This window comes from Heliangelus exortis, chromosome 2, assembly GCF_036169615.1.
Source record: "Heliangelus exortis chromosome 2, bHelExo1.hap1, whole genome shotgun sequence".
Taxonomy (NCBI): Eukaryota; Metazoa; Chordata; class Aves; order Apodiformes; family Trochilidae; genus Heliangelus; species Heliangelus exortis.
The window spans coordinates 26,062,347-26,077,683 of NC_092423.1; the positions used below are offsets into that span (position 1 = coordinate 26,062,347).

The 15,337-nt window shown below is 36.3% G+C and overlaps 1 protein-coding gene across 1 annotated transcript in view; it reads right to left on the reverse strand.

Annotated features, from left to right (window-relative positions):
* The window catches only part of COL28A1 (collagen type XXVIII alpha 1 chain), a 55,513-nt gene that overhangs the window by 38,899 nt on the left and 1,277 nt on the right, over positions 1-15,337 (reverse strand). The window contains exons 3-11 of the mRNA XM_071735298.1: positions 14,341-14,900; positions 12,829-12,849; positions 12,171-12,227; positions 11,462-11,515; positions 10,928-10,969; positions 10,373-10,399; positions 9,185-9,229; positions 7,030-7,074; positions 4,843-4,896 (exon numbers count right to left, since the gene is read on the reverse strand). Coding sequence (XP_071591399.1) covers positions 4,843-4,896; positions 7,030-7,074; positions 9,185-9,229; positions 10,373-10,399; positions 10,928-10,969; positions 11,462-11,515; positions 12,171-12,227; positions 12,829-12,849; positions 14,341-14,900 — 905 coding nt within the window. The remainder of the gene's footprint in view (positions 1-4,842; positions 4,897-7,029; positions 7,075-9,184; positions 9,230-10,372; positions 10,400-10,927; positions 10,970-11,461; positions 11,516-12,170; positions 12,228-12,828; positions 12,850-14,340; positions 14,901-15,337) is intronic.

A 15,337-nucleotide genomic window follows, 5' to 3' on the forward strand; every position in this document is an offset into this window, starting at 1 on the left:
TAACACATACATACTCCAAGGAACACAATGACAGTAGTTCAGTCCATAATGTGATAATGACTAAGCTATAGGAAAAAATAATCTTACAAATGTAATGGTTTTATCTTTAAGTAAAAGCTGGCAAAAGCAATGGAAATTAATACATTTTTATTTAAAAGATATTAGTTATTATTTTTATTTTGTATTTCTACTCTAGCTGAGGTACCTCGTATATTTCTTTACAAGAAATTGGATTTTTCAGTCTTCTGGGAAAGCTGTAGCTTGCCACATAAGTAAGGAAAGAATTTAAAAGTCATCAGAAGAAGCAGGATCCCTTAGCAGTTCATTCTGGGACACATTTTCAGGGAAATATGCGATGATGGATTATTTACAGGATTATCCCAAGATGTTTTTACGGGAATAACTGCTTTGAATACTTACATTCAGATTTAACTGTTTCCTTAAAAGTTTGAATACAAGTCTGTTCATACAACTTTAATTCAGAATTAATTTCCTTTGAATGGCCAGGGTTGGAAGGGACCTTAAAGATCATCCAGTTCCAACCCCCCTGCATGGGCAGGGACACCTCCCACCAGACCAGGTTGTTCCCATCCCATCCAACCTGGCCTTGAACACTGCCAGGGAGGAGGCAGCCACAACTTCCCTGGGCAACCTGTGCCAGTGTCTCATCACCATCACAGGAAAGAATTTTTTCCTAATGTTTAACCTAAATCTCTCCTCTTCAAATTTTAAACCATTTTCCCTTGTCCTCTTGCTACACGGACATGTGAAAAATTTTTATGCAAATTAATTTTCCCAGGAAGTTTCTTAGTATAGCAGTGGCTTTTGGGAATGTGTTGTTTTCAGTCTTCCCATGAATATATCATGGTTTCCAGGATTGTTCTAGTACATGGTCAAAGGGTTTAAATACACAAACCCAATGTTACTTCTGAAATGATAACCCTAAGTACTTCCCTTTCCCCACTTCTTCATGGGTGGACCACAGGCTATGCCTGAGTGGCACGGCTTTTCTCTTTGCCAGCTTTCTGTTTCTGGTGCCTTTAATCTTTCTCTAAGTGACATGGTGTCCTCTGGATTCTTGGAAATGGTTGCATCAGTCAGCAAAATCATATTTTGGGCCATCCTCACATTCTTAGTATGGAAAGAAACACAAATGCAGAGTTCCTTGCTCCTATATGCTGCTGTTTAACAACAGTTGAGTGTCTCTGCCTTAGTTTCAGGGTTATAAATTGATGTTCTGCATATTCAATTAAATAATTTGATATTTAAAAAAGCTACAATATTTTTTCCTATGGGTTTTTGTCATTTTCTTTACATATTTGATAGCTGAATGAGGCATATGGTACACTTTGATTCAAGTTTTTGTTTTATATTACAATGCAGATAGCATGTGGTGGATGATAAAGCTGAAGAATGCATTAAAGGGAAGCAAACATCTACGAAAACATAAAGCACAGCTGTGAATTGAATTTTTTTCTTTGTATGCTAAGAAAAGAGAAAGCAACATAGAATTTAGCTTTAACAATATCATTTTTTCATCTGTAAATTTAACATCTTTCTATTGAAACATTTTCAAATGCAACAGAAAGTAAGTAAAACAGAAAAAAAACCAGAAAAATCCTTTGCTTAGGTTATGGCTGGGGAACAGGACCAAGTTGACTGCTTGAAGAAGGCAGGAGATACACAGTGAAAATGGCCAGTTCCCAATTTGTATCAGTGCTTGAGCAAAATGTCCTGTTACTATCCAATATTTTTCTCTTAAGGATGTTCTGCTTTACAGTATGCTGTAGCTTCAATGTTATCATTGAAGTTCAGCATTTGGTTTAATGGAAATATATTTAGTTGGGTAAGTCAATAATAATATAAAGTAATTTGACATGCGTTTTCATTTTTTGTAGAACCAGAATCCAAATTTTATGTGCATCAACCTCTTCATTAAGTAGGTTTGAATTTATGGTGAGGAACCTATTGAGATGTTCTTGCAGTGTTGTAACTTTGCAGAAACGCAAATAAAGTTTTTAAAAGTTTGCTCAGTAGCAAAAACTGGGTTTATTTTTTTGTGCTGAGCTGCATTCTGTGCAGGGTATAGGTTGTTGGACATGTACATGATTCGAAAAAAGGGTGAAAGCAAAGTGATGAAGTTTGTTTGTATACTAAAGAGATTATTTAAGATAAGGTCTGACTGTGAAGTGCGTAAGAAAGACTTTAAGAGGTGCCTTGGGTCCATATGATCACTCCTAAACTTAGATGCCTACATGGAAGCAGGCTGGCTGGGCTCCTGCTGTAGTCAGTGGGAAGCTCAACATTGCAGGCAGCGAGACTCTGAGAGAGATTCCATTCATTTCTGGGTAAATATGATAAAGCAATATCACAACAAGGGAGGGAAGCACAGTATTGTGCAGCCAGTAAGACTTCACACTGAGAAAATAAGAAATGCATATGGCTAACAGAAGAAGTAAGGTGTGAAAAGTTCTTTTAAGGAATTTGTTGGGCTCCATGGACTCCACGCTACCTTGCTTCAGACAAGCCAAAATAAATGAGTTGAAGTTACACTGACACCATCCCTTTCCTGCTAGTGGCTGCCAAGAGCCAGCAGCACCAAGGCAACACACAGAGGACACTGTCCTCAGCTCTGTCTGCTGCTGGCCCTGCAAAGTGAGAGAAGGGGCACAGCAGCACCCAGCAGAGGTGTGGGATGGGATGGACTGAGCTGGCCAAATATATGACTGAGCTGTAGACTTCAAAAATGAGACCCAAAACATCTGGAGGCTCAGCTTGATCTGGAGTTAGGAGTTTGGGGAACTGAATCTCCTCTTCCAAACCCCAACATGGCCCTGTAACAATGAATGAAAGTGTCTGGTGGCAGTGTGCTGTGTTATGTCACATGCCATGCCATGCAACTGCCTTTAGCTCTGCTGAACTGCAGTGAAGTCACCAGATCCTGCTCAAAAAGCAGAAACTATTCACATGGAAAGGCCAGGGTTATAAGGAACTGAACTAAGAATAGACTTTTATCCAAGGAAGTTATAAATAACTGCCACTTTTCAGAGACATTGTGTTATGTGTCATGAAAACTGATTTTAAAAGAGCGATTGAATAATCCTATAGTAGGACAAAAGATATGGAAAGACTGCTTTGTGTCTGAAGCAAAAGGCCTTGACTTTTACTAATTGAATGGGTGTTTATTAAGCTGTGGACAACCACTGATTATCTGTACTGATCATTAACAAATTTTTCACTCATTTCAAATAAGCTCCCAAATGCCAAAGGTTAGTTTTAGCACTAGGTATAGGCAAGAGATAACCTCTAAATATATGTATGTTTCTGTTATACACCTTAAGTATGATTACCTAAGTGTATTAATTAAACTTGTCTGGAAATATTTTTATTATAGTGGATATCTGAGCCTGAAAAAAACCTTGGCTAGACACTTTAAACTGAAGGTTGCAAAGTTGGAAACTGAAAAAAGAGGGAACATTCTTCCTTGTTTATACACAAATCTGCAGCTAAGTGTAACAAGAGACCAAAAATATTATATCCAGTTATATGAATTATAGAGAGAGCTGCATGTGTTTTACAGACATGAAAGTGTGTGAAGATGCTGACACAAGAGGACAAAAAACATTCAACAAATACATTTTACTGTATAATAAAAGTATCTGTAAGTGTATCTTGGACTCATCAGTGTGAAATGACAGATTAAAAAATTACTGTCATTTTCTGTGCTGACGTTAAAGAGAAGCATGAATTTTTCACCAGATATATGAATAACTTCTTTCAGACCCATCATCCTCTTTATTTCCCCACTTTTGAAATATTCTGTAGCTGCTTTCCTAATCAAGCATTTTCTTGGGAAGTTAGAAGTATGAAAAAGCACTTGTCAGGAAGAAGAAAATCATGATGAATGCCAGCATTCCAAACTTTTTACGATAAACATTTCCTATATCTAAATTTATTTCTGTGAATCTTCGAATGCAATTGCTACCTAAGAAACAAAACATAAATGTTTAAATATCGCATCTTTGGCAGATTGCTTTGTGTGAATTTTGTTACCTTGTTTAACTTAGATATGGTATTGTATTAACCAGGCTATCAATAAGCCTGTGGGGCAGATCTTTGCCATTAGTTCAAACTGGTACCTGGAAGATCTTTCTGTATGGAACAAAGGTGGCCCATGGGCAAGAAAACTGTATTCACATAGAGCAACTCCTCAAGGCTTTGCAAACCTAAACCTAGGCTGCCAAAATTAATCAGATACTTTATCCAGCTGATCTTGTTTCACAAGCTGTAGTCACTAAGTCTAAATGATGTATTTTAAAAACAAATATGGCATTAAGCATCATCAAATCTTACACCTTTACCAATTTCAAAAGTGTCTTGAGATTTTGCAAGTAATTAAAAATGACTTTTAAGACTCAATCTAAATATTTTATAACCACTACCTAGGACTACTTAAAATCTGTAAACACAAAGCATTTGAGTCAAAACTATTCCATAAAAAACTTCCCAAGTGATGGCAGAAGCCAAGACCTATTCAAGTGATTTAAAGTCCAACCTAATTGCTGTGACTCCAGGCTGGTTTTTTGTAGCACTCTCTTGTGGTCCTACAAAACGCTCTCAGAGACCCAGATGGAGAACCAGCTGGATGTGCCAACAATGCAAAGCCTTCAGAACATAATGACATTATGGTTCACCAAGCAGGTGGTGTACATGGCTGCTGTGCTAAGGACATCAACAAAAAACTGCTGAAGAAAAAGGATAGTAGAGTATGAAGAACCTACACCGGGTTGCAAACTCATTCTTCATCTAAATAACATCTGCACATAAACAACTACATCTTACCTTACTTCCTTGAATGCCTTTTGGGCCTGGCTCACCTGGAGGTCCACTGATACCCTACATGAAAGCCAAAGTATACAATGAGTTGCATGTATTTTATTTTGAAATTGGCCTTAACAGGGCACAGTAAAATGTGGCTTAATGCTGAGCTCAGAAGGACAAGAGTTTTCTATGTCACATCTGGAAAAATGTCCAGCACACTGAGTATTGTTAATACCTTACTACACCATGTGAAGTGCATCTATTTATCTTAAGACTGCGATTCCTTTCTCCTCCTGCTCCTGACTTTATCATATTCCCTCTGCCCAAGCACATACATGAAGCTGTCACATCCTATTAAATTCCATTTGTTAGAAATAGCTTTCCTCACACCTCTAGTAATGAGCTGACATAATTTTAACTCCCTGCCATCACGACAACCATTGTGTTCCCTCACACAATTTTCAAAAGAAGCAAACTCTACTTTATTCTTTTAGTGTCTCAGTCTCATATAAAGAAACAAAACTCGTCCTTAAAATCCCAGTACTTGAAAAGCATTTCCAAAAGAGGCTTTAAAAATGCACATTTCTATAAACTGAGGAAAAAATTATGATCATGATGTAAGATGGACAAATGTCCCAGCAGTCAGGTATGTGCTTGAGGAAGGGTGTGCAAAGACAGAAATATATAATATAATCTGTTAATATAAATACTTAAAATAAATCACACTCATCACATGCTATCTTCCTTTTGGTCTTTAAGTAGGTTATAGTTCTCATGCTAACTGCTTAGTCCTCATAGCTCAGAATTAAACTAAAAGCTTCTAACCATTGACTGATTAGTCTTCTTGAACAGTGGTACATTCAGCTGTTTACGTTCTCCAGAAGTTGGGATTATTAGTTTTAAATGACCATTTCAAATGTCAATTGAGTGTAGACCATCCTACTAAAGCTCAAAACTGAGATAATGCAGGAGCAATTGTGGTGATGCTGTATTGGAAAAAAAAAAAAAAATTGCCTTAAAATAATCAGGTTATGTCATTGTATGAGAATTTAGAGATGGCTTGACTTGCAACAGCAGCTGCTATTTTACCAAGTGTGCAAAACTGAACATATATTGCATGTAGAGTTGAATTTATGTAGTGAATTGCTGATGATCTGATTTGTCTCATTAATTCCTGTCAAAACTGACCAAAAATCTTTAAGATTCCATGTACTTCCATTTTTTAATAAACAAGAATAAATAAATATCATCTTTTGGAGCACAGGTGACATCTTTACTATTTGTTTACCAGACAGAGTTAGTGGAGCAAAACCAGTAAATTAATAAATTTGTAGCATTATTGCATGTCCGTCAACAAGGAAAAGGAAAGAAGAAAACCCTAATTTTAAAGCATTGAAAATGGCATTTATGACTCCTAATACCATGCCATAAGTTTCTGTTACCCTTTCTTTCATATGCTTTCTTTCATATAACCAAAAATTAGGCCCTGTAAAGCAGGAAACTGCTTCATCATCAGTCCACAGTACCTATGGGTCTGCTATGAGGCTGGTATCTGATATCTCTGTTCCATACAGCAGACCTTTTTGTATCTAGAACCATTTTTTTAAATGGAAATTACACAGGTTGTACAAAACACAAAGACAGGAACAACCCTCTTTAGCAACTGTAAAGCAAGAAGAGGACTATCTGAACTTCTGCACAGATAACAAAGGAATAATCACTGATCTGAGAGTGGTAAAAATTTCTGCTCCTACTAACATTGAGGTTTTCTCTGACTGATTTCTCAGGTTTTTAAACAACTACTGCAGATTTTAATATCTCCAACAAATTTTAGTCTCTCTGGCTGCCTTATATGTCAGGAGGACTGCATACAGCTTCCCAAGATACAGGTGGATGCTGCCATGTAATATGAAGAATTTATCAAGTAGGGGTAATGCAGGGCATGATTATACATTAAAGGTAAGAGCTCTGCATTTGGAAAGCCCAAGTGGGCCACACACCTCTGAGTAGCTTTAAGTAGCAGGAGCAGCAGCCAAGACTTTTCCTTTGAAAATTATTTCCAAAAGACAAAGATTTGCCAGGCTCTGCTCTCTTGGTGCCTCATGCACCAAACGTGCTGCTCTCCACAGGGCTGACAGGTTGCACATAGAAAGAACTTAAAGGAAATAATGTGTTTTCTTTTTATTTGGAAGTTCTTAGTTCCCTTACCTGAGGTCCCCGGGGTCCCCTAGGGCCAAAAGGACCTTCCAGACCCTAAGGAAATACAAGATTAAAGAATCAGATTAGTAGGAAATTCAAATTATCTGCTTTAATGTATTGAAAAATGAAGTGTACATGTAGTGACTGCTGCCTCTGTTGAAGCACTTTCTAGGGAGTTTATTCTCCAGAGTACTGCTGTTCTCATTCTGTATTCAGTGACTGCATCTAACATCCCATCCTTGATATTTGGTTAAAATACCTTTTACATACAACAAACACTGTGTATGACTACTAAATGTATTAGCTATAGGATTAACCAGTTGTTATTTGCTATAGGTCTCTAAATTCACTTTCTAGTAGTATAATAGATACAGAACTCTAAAAAATGCTGCAATGCTTATACCAGAATAACTTCAAGTAACTGTCCCATTCAGTAGCAGGGAAGAATCACACTAATCATTTAATTTTTTTCTAAAAGCACATTAAAAAAAATCTTAAAATGCCATATTTAAAAAATTCATTAGCTGTCATTTCTTCATGTAATGAGTTCTTACCAGTTACCATCACTGAAGATAGTTCACAAATCTTTCTACTGTGCAATTTTCTATTCAGTCACCAAAATGCATATTCTATGGGATTACAAGCCCAGTTGATCCAATGTTCAGGTTATAATTTATTTCTAACATAAAACAGCTCTTAGCAAATAGTTTATTGGTCTCCTCCTTCTCCTTCTTCTCTTTAAAATAACATGTCCACACACAGAGGCACAAGGAGACTGCTGCATTTTTCAAGAAGTGTGATATTTTAAACCTCTATTAGCCCTGATAAATGTCACTGTGATCCCTACTCAGCTATTCACCACTGACTGTCTTCTCCTAACAATTCAAATTCAGAATTATTTAACAGTTCTCCACTTGCTGGCATTGGCTCCTTAGCTACCAGGAACAGCTGATTTGATTTTAGCCACCTCTGGTAGAATACATATGTATAATTGGAGTCAGTTTTTATTTCAAAGCTGAACATGAAATGGCTGAACTTCAAGTCTGGACAGCTTTTGGAGAAACTCAGATCTGCAGTATCAAAACCTCAGCTGGATGCAGTTCAATTAGTCCAAAATGCAGCATTTCCATGTCAGACAACACGACTGCCAATTATGCTTCAAAATCCATCACTGAAATTAAAAATCCACCTTGAAATACTGAATATACTTGTCATACATTTGGCCAGGTATGTTCTGTTTCTAATGGTTTTGTCCATCAAAACTTCTTAAAACAAAACAAATTATTTTGTTCTACTTTCTTCATTTGTAAATGTGAAGCTGGGAATTCTGGAAGTGACTTATTTTCATTCGTTCACTAAGTTCTTGAAGTTGATAATCCACTACAATCTCTGAACTTCTGCAGATGTCAAACATTTTTTTCATCACTGTCCTCAACAGAAATGAAACAAGTAAATTTCCAGCAGCCCTGGCATATGTTTTCTACATTCTGATTTCTTGGCTGCTTTGATTATGTTCTTTGCCAACTTCTGAACAGCTTCCTTTTATCTCAGTAGACATTTCACATAACCTCGTGCTATTTTTCACATATTGCCTGGATAAAGAAGTTTTGATCTTTTCCTTATTCCTCTGAGAGATGCAACTCTTTCTCCTTTTTCATTGATAGTTCAGCCTTCTATGAGTCACTTGCTGCCATTTTGAACTCCAGCATCTCAAGGCTGATTTTCTCAGCCTTCAGACTTTTATTATAGTCTGATGCCCTTTTCTCTTTCTGGAAAATATTGCTTCTTTTAATATTTCCTCATTCTGACCTTCAATGCCTCAAATAACAGGTTCCTGAAACTGAAAACTTTTCAGGTTGGTCTTTGATAAAGGTGAATATAGTATGGATGTTAAGACAAAAAGTGTGCTTCAAGAGAATGATCAATTGCAATAGAATTGGTAGTAATTACCAACTCTAACTGTAAGTCAGTGGTTTGCCACAAACCTGCTTACAGGAACCTAGGAGTAGGTTGTCCTTCCATCTTTCAGAGTGTAAAAAACAGGTAAAAATCTATAGTCACTTGTGTCACTTCAGCACTTCAGGTTAAAAGAGAAGGAGGACTACACGGAAGTGTGAATGCATCTTCATCAGTGTGAAACAGTTCAAATACAAGTCATACTTACTCTTTCCCCTTTTATTCCTGGAGATCCACATTCTCCTCTTTCACCCTTTATAAGAAATCAAAAGGTTAACAATTAAACAAGATGTTTTGATTCCATTACATGCATTAAAAACTATGGAAGCAGTTCAGTAGCACAAGAAGTTTAATCGATTCTGAGGACCTGACAGTGGCACTATTACATATGGTCTGTAGAAAATATGGTCTGCTGTTCTCAAGATATATATTTTTTCTCTCTGAGAATACCTATAAAATTTCTAGCCTACATCATAAGAGGATAATACATTTAATAGCTAACAGGTTTTGCTGTATTTTTCTACCTCCCTGCATTGCCTCCAGAGATCCTCTCTATATTCTGATTTCATTACTGTGATGTCTGAGATTCTCCTGATTAACAATTGTGAGATTGCTATTCAAATGGAACAAAAAAAGAGAATTAATAGTGTTCCACTGATGATTTAACATATCAATAGACATATGAAAAGTAGATGTATGAGTCCATTTTTCACTGAAAAAGTAATAAATTGACTGAAGCATGTTTCTAATGAATACAAAAATTCAGAGAGGTGCTGCTTTTATTACCAATTGTTGTAGAGAAATAAGTGTCCAAACCAAGCAAAATCAAAATGGGATTATTTCTGTTGCTGTTCTGGTTATGATTGTCCAGTTTGCAATGTAAATTTTGGCTGCAGAATCTTGTAAGTCATTCAAGTGTGTAATTTATTTTTTTTTTCAGCTTCCCGGAAAGCCTATCTTGAGATTTTTTTTTAATCTAGCCTTTGCAAGGTATAACTACCTTAAAAAGTAAACTTCCTTGGGGTTTTTTTTTTGGACACTAATGACTGTCACATCTATTTGTGTTTATAGTAAACAATTTCACATTAACCTCGCATTCAACCCTCAACTTTCTTTTTCCTCCCAGCAACTTTATTTTTGGTATTTGATGTTTTCCTTTTTATTGTTAGATTACATTGTCTGACTGTTTGGTTTTGTTTTGTTTTGTTTTTTTTTTTTCTTTTAATTCCAACAAGCCAGTCTGCAAACATCTGCATAAGGGATTAATTTACTTCTAGGGACTGCACTAGGAGCTCTCATGACAAAAAGACAAGACATACTCCTCCTTCCATTCTTTCACATACACTGTCAGCAAGTGAAAGTCTATTTTCAGACTTCTACTCCATAAAAATCTTACCTTGTCTCCCTTGTAGCCAGGAGCTCCCTATTAAAAAATAAAAAAAAAAAAAAAAAAGAAAAAAAGAAAAAAGGGAAAATATAAAAAGGAGAGCAAAATCATAACATACAGCTAATTTAAGTAGGAAAAAAATATAAAGGATTATATTTCAGAATTCTAGCTATTCACAATAAAATACCTTCCAGGAATCATTTAACATATAATTTTCTGCAGATGTAGATGTGCTTTTACTCTTCATAACATTAGCTGTAAATACACCAACCAGTTTGCCAACCTCTTAGAAGATAAACACTACTATTTAAATGGGACTTTTAAATTGGATTGATCAATATCAGATGCCAGAAACTGTATGAGAACTATCTAGATGTTTTTAGTGATGACATCTTCAGTTCTGTCTTTGGGACAGTCCAAGGCAAGTCAACACAAAATCAGAAAGCTTCAAAAGTTCCTTTTGCCAGTAGCAAGCCCTGTCTACACTTAAGCACATGGTCAGACTGTTTCTCTCAGTACAGATGAAAAGAGCAGACAGGAGTTAGCACTGTAGCAGTCACATACCTCTTCACCTTTTTCTCCAGGATCTCCTTTTTTAGCATCACCCTATTGGGAGCAAAGGAATACAACTGAAATAGGCATTATTTATCCCTTTTACACTGAAACAAAAAAACACTGTTTAAAAATAAGAAATTGCTTCTTCTATTTACAAACTTCCACACTCCCTCCTCCCACAGCCAAGGACACACAGTTCCTGAACATTAACATGGAAAACTCAGCCACAGACATCAGAAGAAGCTGCCCTGCTGAAGAGATTTGTGTACTTTTAGAAAGATCTATGGAGCTTGGAGAGCCTCCAGCTAGATTCTGAGGCCTCTTGCCCTCAGACAAAAACTGAAATGATAGGCAGTGTTACTTGGTAGCAGTTCAGTTTCAAATTTTTCTCTTTCATTTCCAAAACAGGTAACTATAAAGTGCTCATGTCAAAAGCCAGCCTTTTGAATTGTATTTTAACATAATTTTTCTTTGCTATATTCACTTCTATGGTTTGAATAAAACGAGATAGAAATTTGCTTTATTTTTTTAAATTTACTTTACCTTGTTTCCTTTTGGTCCTGGCTCACCTTTTTCCCCTCTGTTACCAGCACTGCCCTGAAACGAAACAAGAAATTTTTTATTACAGGAAAGTGGAAAATCACTATCTGGAAGGCCAAAATCATTCTGGAATAAGCTTAGACAGAAGCCCACGCTGATTCAAGTAAGGCACATGTGACACTACATTCACTTAGCTAATTAAAAAAAAAAAAGTTCTTATAAGGTGCATGGGATTTTTTTAAATTGACCTTCTGTGATAAATATGTTTCCAACTGAGAATTTGAGAATCTAACCAGGAAAGATCCTTCTTCAGATTTTTCAGTTACCCCCCACTATTTGATTCTCTGCTTGAAAAAAAACACAACTGTTTACAGAACAGCTTGCTGTTCAGCTGCTCCCCCCCAAAAAAAATATTACCCCATTACTGTTTGGAGGATCATGAAGGTGTGGACTGGAAAGCTCAGTGTATATGCATACATAAAAAATTAATATGTAATAGGTTACGTCTAATAATTTTGGATAAAATAAGTTAAAATTTTTGGATCTTAATGTTTAAATTGGAAACAGAGGCTTTAATGCCAGGTTTTATTACTTAATACCATAAATTACCTTAATGTTTTATTACCGAATAATAGAAATATATTTATCAAATAGCATGTAATTATGAATAAAAATTAAAATTTTAGAGTCTTTTCAATGGATTCATACTTACAGAATCACCTTTGTCTCCTTTTGCTCCCTTTTCACATGCACAGTTGTTCCACACACACTAAAAGGTAAATAGAAACATTAAGGAGAATATTTTTCAAATGTGTTATTTCAAAGTTTTAAACTCTGGTTTTGCCTACCCACAGACTAAAGAAAATAAGAGGGGCTTAACAGGAAATAAATATATATATTTCTTGTATGATCAACCTTATATTTCTGTATAGCCCTATCAAAAACAGTTGCTTGATTTATTTAAAGCAACAAAAAATATAAATCTGATACTACTGTAACTACAAATGTTTAAGGGAATCTGTACATAGCATAGAGTACAGTGAAAAATACATAATTTTTGGACCATTTTTACATTGCTATTGCTTGTGATGAGACCACTAATGAACCTGCAAGTGTTGCACCAGTCCAATTCCTTTCTGGTACAAGTTCTTTCTGTCTTAATGTTGATGCTACCCACTAATGAAGAGAAGTTGCAGATTTATGCAGGACAGAGATGGAAGAAATTGTTGAAAGTTAAAATAAATCCATGGTCAGAAACTTTACTTGAGGAAGGAGTCTCCTGGATTGCTGCAGCACTATGGAAGAAGCAGGAATCAGGAGATCTCGTATGAATACGAGTAATCAAAACACACAAAACTCAAAAAACCTACCTGCTTCTGTAGCAAGGTTTCCTGAAAAGAAAAGAAAAATATTACTTTCATACACATTTAATTGAATAGAATACTAATTTAACCATTTTTTCTCTCTAGTTTAGAGAATTTCTAAGGTGAATGTGAATACCTTCATCCATCTCTTCCTCACAGTAGCAAGAATCAGTCTGTGGAACTACTCTTAAGAAAAAGGGTTCTCCAGTAGGAATAGGAGCCTATTTTATGCAAAACCACAATGATCAGACAACAAATGAGATATAATGGGACAGCTAAATAGAAAATATCAAGGAGCAATGTGAACAAAGGGAATAAAAGGCAACTCCTAGTGAAAGACCTCACTATGGAAGGCCGTGCTAGCATAATATATAGTGGAAGGACTCAAGTGATTTTATCAACTTTATTCATTAGAACAAGTAACCTCCCAAAGTATTATCATATGCTCAGAGACACATCCTGTGTGCTGGGAAACATCCTTTTCATCCACCAGTGGGCAGTGCACCTGGGCTACTATTGTTCAAGCACACATCTCTTTGGAGAGTGGCTGGGAGGAGGAAGCTCCCAGTGTCTTGATTCCTGACACAGCAGACACACACCACAAAAACATTCCTCATAACAGCACCATTCTGTGAGATCTCAGGGAAGAATTTTTCTTTTGTAAATACAGACCTTCACAGATATGAAGCACAGACTTGCAACGACATGGATTATTTCAGAAATGCTTTTCACTTGCTGTATCTGGGACATCTCCAGCCGTGGGCTTAGTAGCACAACATAATATTTTATTTTTACACATTATCAATTAATAAGTTTCCATTTCTCATTTTAAGGTTTCCAAATCAGTTTTTTTTTACCATCTTTAAGAGACTACCAAAAATATTACATATGTTCTATATGGACTACTTCTGAATTTAAGCTATCATATTTTGTAAGAATTATTGTCCTCCAAATTATCTAAATTTATTCCTTGCATAGTCTTCTCATACTTCAAAATATTTTCTAGGATTTTAAACCCCCCAGACTTCCTAGGCCACTCCAACATTTTGCACATTATTGCTCAGAAGGGAGATAGGTCAAGTCCAGCTGGCATCTCTCTCTCACCAACACTTCTGTTTACTCTAAAATATGAAATTACTTAAGCAGTATTCCTTACCTTTTTTTATGTGTGCCTTATGCTGCACTAGAAGGGCAAAGAGCTGTGTGTCCTTAATTAATAACTGCAGATTTACAGTACTTTGGAAACCTGACCCAACTCAAATAAACAGAAAAAATTCTACTGCCTTCAGCAGACTTTGTTGAAGTTAATTCTTAAGCCCCTCTCCTACCAACATGGGAGCCCAGCCCTTGCTGGTGTCCCACATGATCTCATAATCTTCATGAACTTCCAAATCTAAGGTTGATTTCAGCCCTGGTTCACCTCCAAACCTCTGCACTGCCTTCAGGATTTACCTGTCAAAGCCAAATGACATCTGCCATGGATAGATGGGTGACAAGATTAAGACGAGTGTCACTTACCAGTTCCAGTGCTACATCAGCTGTCAGGTTCTGATCATCCAGGCATAAGACAGGTTTAGGGGATGAATCACCAGATACCAGACGCAATTTTTCTTCTTGGACTTTTTTCTTAGAAAGGCCAATGGTAAAGAAATGTATTCCAAGACCCCTGGCTGCTGTGGCTATACTGTGGACATCAGGGCTGTTTGGATGATCCTCACCATCAGTCATCAAAATAGCCACTTTCACACTTCTCTTCCGACCTTGAGTTTTAAACATCTGAGTGGCGTTGGAAATGGCATAATAGGAGTAAGTGCCATGGCCAATAAAGCCCAGAGACTTAATTTTATCTTTAAAATTCTGCACATTTTTCCAGACTGCTAAGGGGCTATCTATGCTGACTGTGCTGCTGAACTGCATGCTTGCTAGTTTGACATTGTACTTCTGAGACTTAACTGCCTTCATCTGGAAGATGCTGTCAGCTAAGCTTTGAACAAAGTTCTTCTGTAAATCAAACAACTGATTTTTGGCACTTTCTGAACTGTCCAAGATGAAGACTATATCAATGAGACACATATCACCTGCAATGGAATAAGAAAGTTAAATCGTAAACACAGTTAATCACACCTGCACAACAGATTTCAGATAATTCTCTGCAACTATCCCAGTTCTCAAACAGTTTCTCCAACATCTCCCAAGTAAAAATTCTAAGGATAAATTTCACTATAAATGCCAATAAATTCTACTGAAGTAAAGTAACTAAATTTAAGTTACTTTAATTTATGTGAATATTAATAAATGCAGTCTGCAGACAGAAACTTTCAAATTAGGGTCTTAAAGGAATACTTTCATCATCTGAGTTGACTCTGTATACAAAATTTTCCCCATGAAATTTCAAACTATAAATTAGGATCCTTATCAGTTATCTTAAAGGAGAAATGTATGTCACTGAAAATCAAACTGGAGTCCATGATCAATTAAATGTCACCACAGTATCTTCCTGGCCTGATAACCAATA